Genomic DNA, 13,300 nt, shown 5'->3' on the forward strand with positions numbered 1-13,300 from the left:
TGAAATGAGGGGTATTATCCTTGTGAGAAAATTCTCATCCCACTCCTTTCTCCAAAAGACTGATTTGAGGACTTTTAACATGGAAGAGGTGTAATGGTCATCTCAGTGACATAGCTAAGAAGTCAGATGGAGAGGTAGAAGGGGAAGAGGCACCTTGGTATTTTTGTTTTTCTTATATAAATTCAGCTTAACTATAGTGCCTACTGAGGGGAATGCAATATTATAAGTAAAATTTTAAAGAACAGTAGTAACAAACTAATTTGAGATGTCACAAAGCACTGCATAAGTAATTGATCAGTTTAATAAATACAATCCTAAGAGCATCCCACAGTAAATAATTTGTTTCTGAGCTCTACCAATGCCTGGTGATTTTAAAAAACATTTCTTGGGAAACCTGAGTGGCTCAGCAGTTGAGCATATGCCTTCAGTTCAGGGCGTGATCCTGGGGTCCAGGGATCGAGTCCCGCACCAGGCTCCCCACAGGGAGCCTGCTTCTCCTTCTGCCTATGTATCTGCCTTCTCTCTGTGTCTCTCATGAATAAATATTAAACCTTTAAAAATAAATAAAAATAAAACACGTTTCTTTGTTTTTCAACTAACATTAATGAATATAGAAGCATTTTTTTCATTTAAATTCAGTTAGCCAACATATAGTACATCATTAGTTTCAGATGTAGTGTTCATCACTTGCATATAGCACCCAGTGTTCATCACATCACATGCCGTCCTTTTTTTTTAAATTTTATTTATTCATTCATGACAGAGGGAGAGACAGACAGACAGACATAGGCAGAGGGAGAAGCAGGCTCCATGCAGGGAGCCTGACGTGGGACTCGATCCCAGGTCTCTAGGATCAGGCCCTGGGCTGAAGGTGGCACTAAACTGCTGAGCCACCGGGGCTGACCTCATATGGCCTCCTTAATGCCCATCACCCATTTACCCCATCCCCCACCTCCCCTCCAGCAACCCTCAATTTGTTTCCTGTAGTTAAGAGTCTTTCATGATTTTTCTCCCTCCCTGATGACTTCCCATTCCATTTTCCCTCCCTTCCCATATGATCCTCTGTGCTGTTTCTTATATTCTACATATGAATAAAACCATATGAAAATTGTCTTTCTTGGATTGACTTATTAAAACACATTTCTAAATCTATCTGAGCTTGGTTCCTCTTCTATAAAATGGAGATGATATATCTATGTCTTAAGTTTATTGTGTGATTTAAAAGGGGACAAGGTAAGAATGTTAATCCCTAATGCAAAGCTTAGCATATAGTCGGCAAACTAATAAATGTTGGTCCCTTCTGCTATTATAACAACAGAGGGCAGAGAATGCAGACTATAATTTTCCCCCTTCCTTTGTGAAAACATTTTTAACTGTAGCCATGTTTGTGAGTCATACTTGTTTCTAAGCGGTATAGCTATGGCAAGGAGTCCTAACCAGGAGTGTCTTTCTGCCTCAGCTCACTGGCAGGGGTCACTTGCTTGCAATTATACTACCCTACATCTTCTTTTGCTACTAATGTGAATCACAACAAACAAGTGAGCTATTCTGATCATCTTGGTGTACATGGCATAGCAGAATCCTGCTTTCAGCGGTATTCCACCACATATGATCATAGAGTAATCTCTATGATCTAACCTAATATAAGCTCCCTATTCCTCACTAACAGTAACAGGTGGCTTTGGTTTCTCTTGAAGACCAAGATTAGTTATGATAGACCATTTTCATGAGGGGGTTGAAGTCAAGCAAGGGGAACCTGTTCCACCATTGGTCTAGAAATTACCTTTTGAAAGTTTCCCATGGTTTCAGTAAATTGCCCTGTAAATTATCTTCTGGTGAATGACTCACTTTTGCTTCCTGCTGGAAACTTTATATCTGAATATTCATCCTGTAGGAAATATGTGATTTTATTGAAATCTGAATATGTTAGGGGAAATATTTTTAGCTGACATGGGTGTTCATAATTAATAAGTTCATTTGTAAATAGTAAATCCTCTGAGGTGGGAATCCCTTAGTTAAGATTTTTATTATTTTTTATGTTTATTATTTTATTCATAATTTTTAGAATGTTTATTTTAATTCCTGTTAACATACATGTTATATTAGTTTTAGGTATACAACATAGTGATTCAACAATTCCATACATCACCTTATGCCCACCACCACAACTGTACTCCCTTAATCCCCATCATCTATTGAATCCATCTCCCCACCCATCTGCCCTCTAGTAACCATCAGTTTTTTTTCTATAATTAAAAGTATGTTTCTTGATTTATCATTCTCACTTTCTTACATTTTCCCTTTGTGTGTTTTGTTTCTTATGTTCCATATGTGAGTAAAATCATGGTATTTGTCTTTTTCTGAGTGACATTATGCTTAGTATAGTACTCTGAAACTCCATCCATGTCATTGCAAATGGCAAGATTTCATTCTCTTTTATGGCTGAGTAATATTCCTCTGTGTGTGTGTGTGTGTGTGTGTGTGTGTGTGTGTGTGACATCTTATTCATTCTTCAATTGATGGACTCTTGGGCTGCTTCCATATCTTAGCTATTGTAAATAATGCTGCTATAAATTTAGCATTCTTGTATTATTTGGGTAAATACCCAGTAGTGCAATTACTGGATCATAAGGTAGTTCTATTTTTAAATGTTTGAGGAACCTCCATACTGTTCTCCAAAGTGGCTGCACCAGTTTGCACCAGTGCAAGAAAGTTCTTTTTTCTCCACATCCTCACTAACATCTGTTGTTTCTTATGCTGTTCATTTTAGCCATTCTAACAGGTGTGAGGTGATATCTCATTGTAGTTTTGATTTGTATTTTCCTGATGATGATGTTAGGCATCTTCTCATATGCCTGTTGCCCATCTGTATGTCTTTGGAGAAATGTCTGTTCATGTCATCTGCCTGTTTCTTAATTGGATTATTCACTTTTTGGGTGTTGGGTTGTATAAGTTCTTTATATTTTGAAGGTATTAATCCTTTATCAGATATGTCATTTGCAAATATCATCTCCCATTCCATAGTTTGCTTTTTAGTTTTGTTGGTTTGTTTCCTTTGCTGTGCAGAAGCTTTTAATTTTAACATTTTTCCAATAGTTTATTTTTACTTTTGTTTCCCTTGTATTGGGAGTCATTTCTAGAAACAAGTTTGTATGACCAATGTCAAGGAAGTTAACTGCTTATGTTCTCTTCTAGGATTTTTATGGTTACAGGTCTCACATTTAGGTTCGTTATCCATTTTGTGTGTGGTATATGAAAGTGGTTCAGTTTTATTCTTTTGCATGTTACTACCCAGGTTTCCCAACACCATTTGTTGAAGAGACTGTTTTTTTTTCCCCAATAGATGTTTTTTTCCTTCTTTGTCGAAGATTAACTGACCATAAAATTGTAGGTTTATTCCTGGATTTCCTGTTCTGTTTATCTCTGTGTCTGCTTGGTGCCATTACTACACTGTTTTGATCACTACAGCTTTGTGTGAAGTCCAGAATTATGATGCCTCCAGCTTTGCTTTCCTTTTTCAAGATTGCTTTGTCTATTCAAGGTCTTTTGTGGTTCCATACAAATATTAAAGTAGCTTCTTCTAGTTCTGTGAAAAATGCTGTTGGTATGTTGATAGAGATTTCATTAAATATGTAGATCGCTTTGGGTAGTACGGAAATTTTAGCAATATTTTCTCTTCCAATCCATGAGCATGCAGTGTTCTTCCATTTCTTTGTGTCATCTTCAACATTTTATTGTTTCCAGAGTACAGGTCATTCACCTCTTTGGTTAGGTTTATTCCCAGGCATTTTCTTATTTTTGTTGCAATTGTAAATGGTATTGCTTTTGTAATTTCTCTTTCTGCTGCTTCATTACTCGTGAATAGATGTTCAAGGGATTTCTGCATACTGATTTTGTATCCTGCAACTTTAATGAATTTATCAGTTTTAGCAGCTTTTTGGTGGATTCTTTTGTGATATATATGTATATAATCATGTCCTCTGCCAATCATGAATGTTTTACTTCTTCTTTACCAATTTGGATGCCTTTTATTTCTTTTTGTTGTCTGATTACTGTGGCTAGGACTTCCAGTGCTATGTTGAATAAAAGTGGTGTGAGTGGATATCCTTGTCTTGTTCCTGACCTTAGGGGGAAAGCTCTCAGTTTTTCTCCATTAAGGATGATGTTAGCTGTGGATATTTCATGTATGGCCTTTATTATATTGAGATATGTTCTCTCTAACCTACTTTGTTGAGGATTTTTTTTTAGGATTTTTTAAAAATAAATTGATGTTGTACTTTGTCAGATGCTTTTTCTGCATATAGTTTTTACCCTTTCTTTTATTTATGTGATGTATCATGTTGATTGATTTGCAATTATTGAATAATCTTGTAACCCAGGAATAAATCTTACTTGATCATGGTGAATGATTTTTTAATGTATTGTTGAATTTGGTTTGCTTGTATTCTGTTGGTAATTTTTGCATCTGTGTTCATCAGGAATATTGACCTGTAGTTCTCTTTTTTATTGGTGTCTTTATGTGATTTTGGTATCAGGGTAATATCTCATAGAATAAATTTTGAAATTTTTCTTCCTTTTCTATTTTTTGGAATACTTTGAGAATAGGCATTAACTCTTCTTTAAAGGTTTAGTGGAATTCACCTGTAAAGCTATCTGGCCTTGAACTTTTGTTTGTTGGGTGATTTTTGATTCCTGATTCAGTTTATTTGCTGGTTATCTATCTATTCAAGGTTTTTATTTCTTCCTGTTTCAGTTTTGATAGTGTATATGTTTCTAGGAATTCATCCATTTCTTCTGGGTTGTACAGTTTGTTGGCATATAGTTTTTCATAATATCCTCATATGATTGTTTGCATGGTTGGTTATTTCTCTTTTCATTTATGACTTTATTTATTTGGCTCCTTTCTCTTTTTTCCTTGGTAAGTCTGGCTTAGAGTTTTGTCAATTTTATTAACTTTTTTAAAGAACCAGCTTCTGGTTTCATTGATCTGTTCTATTATTTTTAAAATTTTCCGTATCATTTATTTCTGCTCTAATTTTTATTATTTCCTTCTTTCTGATGGTTTAAGTTTTGTTCATTGTTTGTTCTTTACATCCTTTATGTGTAGAGTTAGCCTGTTTGATATTTTTCTTCTTGAGGTAGGCTTGTAATGCTATAAACTTCCCTCTTACAGCTGGTTTTGCTGCATCCTGGAGGTTTTGGACCATTGTGTTTTCATTTTCATTTATTTTCTGGTACTTTTTAATTTCTTCTTTGATTTTTTGGTTGACCCATTCGTTGTTTAGTAGTGTGTTATTTAACCTCCATGTATTTGTGGTCTTTCCCATTTTTTTCTTGTGGTTGACTTCTAGTTTCATAGCATTGTGGTCAGAAAACATGCGTGGTGTGATTTTGATATTCTTGAATTCTTTGCGGTTTGTTTGGTGGGATAATATGTGATCTCTTCTAGAAATTGTTCTGCATGCATTTGAGAAGAATGTGTATTCTGTTGTTTTAGGATGGAATGTTCTGAATATATCTGTTAAATCCATCTGTTCCATTATGTCTTTGAAAGCCAAGCCATTGTTTCCTTATTGATTTTCTGTTTATATGATCTGTCCATTGATGTGTTATGTAAGGTCCCCTACTGCTATTGTATTATTCATTAGTTCCTTTATGTTTGCTATTAACTGCTTTGTGTATTTGGGTGCTCCTAGCTTAGGGGTCATATAACTAGTTAGCATGCCAGAGTCTTGTTCATTATAGGAATTAACCAGGCAGATTGCTCCACAAAATAACAGCCACATACCACCATGCACAGAATTGGGAAAGAGATGTCAATCCTGTCCATGTCCAGTGTGGGTGAGGTTTCCAGTGTTGAGTCAAATTAAGCCATAGGCTCCAGGGAGGGTGTTGCCCTCCCATCAGTTCTTTTATTTTATTTATTTTTAAAAAGATTTTTATTTATTTATTCATGAGAGACAGAGACACAGGCAGAGGGATAAGCAGGCTCCATGCAGGGAGCCCAATGTGCGACTCGAACCTGGGACTCCAGGATCATGCCCTGGGCCAAAGGCAGGTGCTAAACCGGTGAGCCACCCAGGGATTCCCCCATCAGTTCTTTTAAATTGCATCTTTGTAACCTCTGGAATCCAAAGGTTCCCTCTAGAACCCAAAGACTTTGGTTTCCTGGAAGCTACCTCACAGGTCGTGGTTATAATGCTGCTGTATAGCCAGTCAGCATCATTTGTGATTGGAACTACAGTGTATCTGATCGCCTTTAAACTTCAACATTTATTCTTGGCAAGTGTTTTCACTCTTTTCTGTCTTGATCCAGTCCAAGAATTAGACCTGTAGCAGTGCAGTATGTCTCTGGCCATTCCTCATAACCATGCCCCCAGTTCTAAAAACCAACAAAATAGAACCATGGTCTTATTCCATTATTCCTAGCGGCCTATGCAGGTAGCTCTGGAAAAAATCCTGTTTTATACTTCATGGTCCTATGAACACTCTATTTCAAAGTAAATGCTTCAGCACCCATGGGATGCTCACCTGGAGGATGGAGGATGGAGAGGGTACTGATAAGAAAGAGGCAGGAACAAGTGAAGGCTTGCATAATGCATACTGAAGATTTTTAAATGTAATACCAAAAGTCACTTAGTTACAGTTTTCATTAAAATCAATACATTAAGTACATCTAAAGAACAGCTAAAAATTTTATTTTTTTCTTTTATAATTTGTACTTATTTAATCAAAAAACATGCTGTGAAATACCAAAATAAGATAAACATATGATGATTAAAGTAAATGAGGAAGAACAGCACTGAACCAAAACAGATAATACTTTAATGCTCTAATAAAATTGTAGCCAAACACTACTGTGTGGGTTATCCATAGGAATGTTGAAATTATACAGAATATTGGCATCATATAGGAGAAAAGGAGAGAGAGTAAGCCAGATGCCAAGTCTACCCTGAAAATCAAAGTGACCAAGAGACTGACAAGGGTCTGCCTTGAGATGCAAGTAGCAGAGAGTGATACGATTACATTGCATATTTAAGGGCATTGCTCTTTTTCATAGGTGATTTCTCACTATCAGTGTAAAGAGCAGCGTGATGCCCACAGATTTGAGAAAATCAGCAACATTATTAAGCAGTTTAAGCTGAGTTGCAGGTAAGAGATCTTGTGTGATTGACTAATTGATTAATTTTTTAAATTTTAAATTCAATTTGCCAACATCTAGTTGTATGATTTATTCATATCTGGAAAGAAATTATTGTCATTTTTTGGAAGTTCAAATAACTGTACTAGACTGAACTTACATATACAGAATAGATCATTTAATAAAAAAGAAAGCTAACCTCTAAGGGAGCCTAAAATTGAGGTGAAAGTCACTGTCCTTTAATGCAAACTCAACTGATAAGCAGCATGTGAAAAATATCTAAGCAGAATACCCTTTCGAGATACTTGATACCATTTAGGAAGAAATAAACAGAACGTGTCCAAGAGAGTTTTGAAAAAGAACAAAGGAGAATTTACCCCACCAAATAATAAGATTTACTATAGTAATTAAAATAGTGAGGTAATGATTCAGGAATAGTACAGAATAGATTCTGGAAATGCCTAATCCTGTTGTCTCACCTTTGATAAAATACAGTTTGAATCTTAACATTGTGAATATAGAAAGAAAAGAATGGTGGAACATTATAATTTAGTAAAGATTTAATAAGCAAAATTCTTATCCTGGTAAAAATTTTGATGTCCAGACAATAGAACAGGTATAAGTTTATTCTTTTTATGCCTTAGCACACTCTGAGACTTGCTGGCATATTTATGCCTACATTTTTAAGAAGCAATAGCAAATGACATGCAAATATAATTACCTTGTTTGGTTTTGAAGAAATGGGATCATTTCTTGAATTGATATAATCAATATAACTAACATTTAAAAATACAGTTATTAATCACAATTATAGGAAAATTTCAACTTAAGCTTCTTAAATATTAAAGAAGCCTTTTATAACATATTTCAACATGGACCTAGGTCCAAGCCCATTTCACAGTCAATATCAAGTTCTAATCTATTTTCCTAGTCTAAAGTCTAAAGTCACTTTCCAAAACATACTAAATTCAGCATTAGCGTTCCCTTGGAAAACAAAGTAAGGTTAGTGATTAACTGTCTTAATGAAGTGGGGAATCAAAGTGTAATGCTATAAAATGTTTAACATAAAAGGTAAGAATGTTTTATGTTGCTTTTATTTTATGTTCTTTACTTCTTTTTCTCATTTCTGCTGTAGCAAGCTAGCTGCTTCTTTTCAGAGCATGGAAGTCAGGAACTCTAACTTTGCTGCTTTCATTGACATCTTTACATCCAACACTTATGTGATGGTCGTGATGTCTGATCCATCCATTCGTAAGTTCAAACTTAACTGACATAGGTTTATAGCCATATTCTTTAAACTAATTGCCCTAGAACTAGTACTTTATTATATAATAAAAAAGTGGGGATGGTTGCATAGCATTGTGAATATACTTAGTTTCATTGACCTGTATATTTTGAAATGGTTAAAACAGGAAATTTTTTGTTATGTATTATTTACTACAATAAAGAAAGCTATTTTAGTACTAGTGTAAATTTTTTTTTTGTTTTGTAGACTTATATTCTGAAGCTTAAGAATAATTTAGACTCTAGGGTATTTTGTTTTTTCTTCATGGTAATTAAAAAATCAAGTTATTAAATCTAGGGATTTTAAAGAAAAAAGAACCCAAATGTATGACTTATGTGCTTCAAATAGTAAATATTTTTAAAAGATTAATAAAAGTTCTGAACTATTAAATGTTAAATCATTTTATATGTAACTCTATATTCCTAAGTACCATATTCCTGTATTTCTGTTCTGGGCATAAAGGAAGGTATTTGGTACTTCCATGCCATAGTAGTCATATCCATCATAACTACTGAGATAAAGGTTCTAGCAGTATTTCTAGGATGTTCCCCGAGGTTTAAATTATCTCTAACCCACATGCTTTTCCTACCTTAGGTTAATATTAAAATACAACATAAGATGATGAGTTTTATTCTACAAGTAAACCAAACCAAAAGAATTTGAAATTTTATTTTGGAAATGTTATATTTAGAATATAAGTAAATCTTATTCTGAAAAATTAAGTCATGATTAACATGGGACTTCCTATTCCTATATGTTCCCTATGACATATATTGAGAGATTTGGCTCTCTTTTGTTTATTTATTTGTTTTTATTAGACATTCCTTTGGCTGCCTGTACTTATTCTCTTGGGTATCTCCTCCACCCCTACCCTCAGCTTCCGCAGCTACTCTGATCAACATCCGCAATGCCAGAAAACACTTTGAAAAGCTGGAAAGGGTGGATGGACCAAAGCAGTGTCTTCTCATGAGCTAAACATGGCTAAATGTTTCAGTTTTTTTTGAAATACTGTTTCTTAATTAATATGAATATTATATTCCTATATGTAGGCTCTGAAATGTAATGCTTACCACTTCTGTATTTCTTCCTCACTCTCTAGTCTTAATGTTCAACCTTGAATGCTATTAACTAAAATAGCCAGTAAGAAGTTAGAAGATGAGCTGTTCATGGGCTTGATGGGACATAAAATTATGTGATATATAAGTGTTCTGATAACAAGATTCTTAATAGTGTGTGTTCTGATAACCTGGTTCTAATAGTTGTGTTTGCCAAAGCCTTTCCCAACATCATCTTGTATTCCTTATCAGATAGTAAGCTGCAAGTTTGGAATATTACTGTTTTCTCAGCATGCATTAAAAATATTCCTTACCTTCAATTATAAATAAACTAAGGCTGTTAGGGATTTCAGCGTCTGTTTTTCTTTTCCTTATTTCTTCAGCTTTCCCTAAGAAAGAGCAAATGAATTTCACGTTTACCCTAGGGGAGGGTATCTGCTTGTTGGGAAATATTACATAATAAAGTTAGATAGGAAGGATATAGCCAGATTATAGCCTTAAAGATAGGTAGAGGTGTTTAGGTATAATGTGATAAGAAATAAAAAACCATTATAGGCTTTTGGGGAGGGGAATTATGTGAAAGGAATTTTGAAAGAAAATTAACCTAGACTGTATGGCCTGACTGGTGACAGTTAGGGAAGCTGTGGCAACAATGTAGACCTGAGGTGTGTTGAAAAGTCTCTTCCAGGATGCATCTGGAGAAGGCATGAATAAAAAAGTTGAGAGAAAAGAGATAAGGTTTATGAGATACAAGATACAAGTCTTTCTCTATGATCCAGGAATGGTTAATTTTATATATTACATTACACCTAATGGGAAATGCCTTCATTATGCTAGTCAAGTAGTAGTAAATTTTTTTTCAATAAGTTTTGTTTTATTTCATCCCCTAAAGAAAAAATGAAGCATTGTAAACTCGGAGAAATGGAGCTTGGCAGTACTAACTAGAATTACTGAAAACCCTAATTTTTTCAGTTTCCATGGATGTCATAACAGAACACAAAAGCATTTAGGGAATCTATGGCACAGTATATTCATCTCATTTCCCTTGTCTCTATGTCATGAAGAAATATTCAGACCAACAGAACCTCACCTTTCCCAATCTTATCATCCCCAGTTGAGAGAAACAGTTTTCACTAAGCAGTGAAGAACATGGTTTTTAGGTAGCCTACGTTATGTAGATTAAAATTCTCATTTAAAAGCTCATGGAACAGGGGTGCCTGGGTGGCTCAGTGGTTGAGCATCTGCCTTTGGTTCAGGTCATTACCCCAGAATCCTGGGATCGAGTTCCACATTAGGCTCCCTACAGAGAGCCTGCTTCTCCCTCTGCCTGTGTCTCTACCTCTCTCTGTGTGTTTCTCATGAATAAATAAATAAAATCTTAAAAAAATAAAAGCTCATGGAACTAATTTTATCAACAGTTGTATTAACCCTCTGCAAAAAAGGAGTTTCTTAGTAGATTTTCTTATTCTTTATCTTAATATTTAGGAGAATGAAAAAAGCAAATGAACTGGAGGTCTGTTCTGTGACTAATATGAGTCATGATTTGACATGTTCTCATTATCTTCAGTATCTGGGGTTAGATTTGAAGGAACTACACAAAAGCAGGTTTTTTGCTTTTTGCTTTTTTAGAAAGTGAACAGATAGAGATTATAGACATTAAATTAGATGAGCATGAAAAAATATGCTTTTATCATTATTTGCTCTTGGTCTAACCTTTGCTCAGATTCTAGTTACAACTTGGACTTACAGGATGCATAAAAGAATGAAAGATTAGAAAAATAAGGTTCTGATTTGGCTTAATCTTTATCATTGTAATGACCAGCCAGTCTTTTTTGTCACTGAATACAAAAAAATATTTTGAAATAGATATCTGTCCAAATATAGAACTGCCTAGAAACTGAATTAAACACAAGTGCACAGTGAAAGCATATACACAGAAATGGAAAGATGAAATAAAAACCAGAGATGTGAAAATTATGGGATTAGTGATAGAATGAAATGATGCTTTTTATAGACTATGTTAGTGATGTTAGTAGGCTAGGGCAATAGTTTTCAAACTTGAGCAGGCATCAGAATCACTTGAAAGGGAATTGTTAAGACACACTGCTACCCCACATGCACCACTGAGTTTCAATTCTGTAGGTGGGGTGGAGCCCAGAAATCTGCATTTCTCAGAAGTTTGGAGGTGAATCTGATATCGATCCTACTGATCCAGGGACTATACTTCAGGAACCACTGCTTTAGGTAAAGAGGAAATGTAGAGTAGAAGCAGGAGTAGGACAACATATATTCACTTAAGTTTATTATGATAAGTTGAAGGCATTATACTAAGTAAAATATATATAGTGTAGACCACTGATTCTCAAAGTGATATAAAAGTTTGTGAAGCACAGTTGTAGACAAACATAATGACTAGGAGGCTTCTATTTATAAGTAATATGTTGGAAATAGAAACCATAATAAGCATAAAGTATGGGAAGTGATTTACGTAGGGAGCCAGCTTTTCTCAGTTTCAATCAGGTTTATTTTCTACCTCAATAGGTTATCATAAAAATTTATGTGAGTTGCCACATGGAAATACTGCTATCTTTAGTTGAGTATTTACTAAGTGTCAGCCTATAAATGCTTTATGAAGATTATTATTTAATCTTCACATGCACTTTTTGAGGTGAGTACTATCTCTTCCATTGTTTTAGATGGACCCAGAGAGAATAAAAAATTTGCCCAATTATGCAGTAGCGGTGAGGCTGTGATTTGAACTTAGGTAATCTAACACCATAGCTTGTGCACTTAACTTTAACCTTTAAATTATATGGCCTTCCTGAATTTAAAAGCCCACTCAGCTCTCTCTGTGTCTCTCATGAATGAATGAATGAATGAATGAATGAATAAATAAATAAATAAATAAATAAATAAATAAATAAATAAAATCTTAAAAAAACAATCCCTGGGTGGCTCAGCGGTTTAGTGCCTGCCTTCAGCCCAGGGCGTGATCCTGGAGTCCCGGGATTGAGTCCCGCGTCGGGCTCCCTGCATGAAGCCTACTTCTCCCTCTGCCTGTGTCTCTGCCTGTCTCTCTCTCTCTCTCTCTCTCTCTCTCTCTCTCTCTTTCTCTCTATGTGTGTCTCTCATGAGTAAATAAATAAAATCTTTAAAAATAAAAATAAAAAAATAAAAGTCCACTCAGAATGGAGAGTTTGAGGTGCACCCAGGTGTTGTACTTGTGATATTCCCACTGTGTTGGTTACTGTGCAAATAGTAAACCACATGCTTGTTTACCTGTCTTACTCCTGTTTTCACTGGGGCGTTGGCACATGGAATAAAAAGCTTTATTACAGCATACAATGAACAGCAGATTGAGGATAAAATAAAATTCTAGCTTGAAGAATTTAAATCAAATTTAAACAGTTTTTCAGTATTTATGATGTTCCCCCCAGAATTGGGTTACTGTGAGCATAAATTAACCTCTCCTTCTTTGGGCCCTTTTAAAATAGGAGGAAAAGTGGATATCCTTGACTTGTTCCTAACCCTAGGAGAAAAGCTTTTATTATTTCCCCACTGAGGATGTTATTAGGTGTGGGTTTTTCATAGATGGCCTTTATTTTTTTAATAAATTTATTTTTATTGGTGTTCAATTTGCCAACATCTAGAATAACATCCAGTGCTCATCCCATCAAGTGCCCACCTCAGTGCCTGTCACCCAGTCACGCCCACCCCCCGCCCACCTCCCCTTCCACCCTAGTTCATTTCCCAGAGTTAGGAGTCTCTCATGTTCTGTCTCCCTTTCTGATATTTCCCACCCATTTTTTCTCCTTTCCC

The 13,300-nt window shown here is 35.1% G+C and overlaps 1 protein-coding gene across 5 annotated transcripts in view; it reads left to right on the forward strand.

The window, feature by feature from the left end:
- Positions 1 to 10,213, forward strand: part of RRAGB (Ras related GTP binding B) — a 41,511-nt gene extending 31,298 nt beyond the window's left edge. For 4 of the 5 annotated variants that reach the window (XM_055338810.1, XM_055338811.1, XM_055338807.1 and 1 more), the window contains 3 exons: positions 7,061 to 7,152; positions 8,277 to 8,392; positions 9,304 to 10,213. In XM_055338810.1, the coding sequence (XP_055194785.1) occupies positions 7,061 to 7,152; positions 8,277 to 8,392; positions 9,304 to 9,401 (306 nt within the window). In that variant the 3' untranslated portion in view covers positions 9,402 to 10,213. Of the gene's footprint in view, positions 1 to 7,060; positions 7,153 to 8,276; positions 8,393 to 9,244 lie in introns of all 5 variants that reach the window. The other variant, XM_055338808.1, reaches the window with a different exon arrangement.
- The last annotated feature ends 3,087 nt before the right edge of the window (positions 10,214 to 13,300 follow it).

This window comes from Nyctereutes procyonoides, unplaced genomic scaffold (assembly GCF_905146905.1).
Source record: "Nyctereutes procyonoides isolate TBG_1078 unplaced genomic scaffold, NYPRO_anot_genome, whole genome shotgun sequence".
Taxonomy (NCBI): domain Eukaryota; kingdom Metazoa; phylum Chordata; class Mammalia; order Carnivora; family Canidae; genus Nyctereutes; species Nyctereutes procyonoides.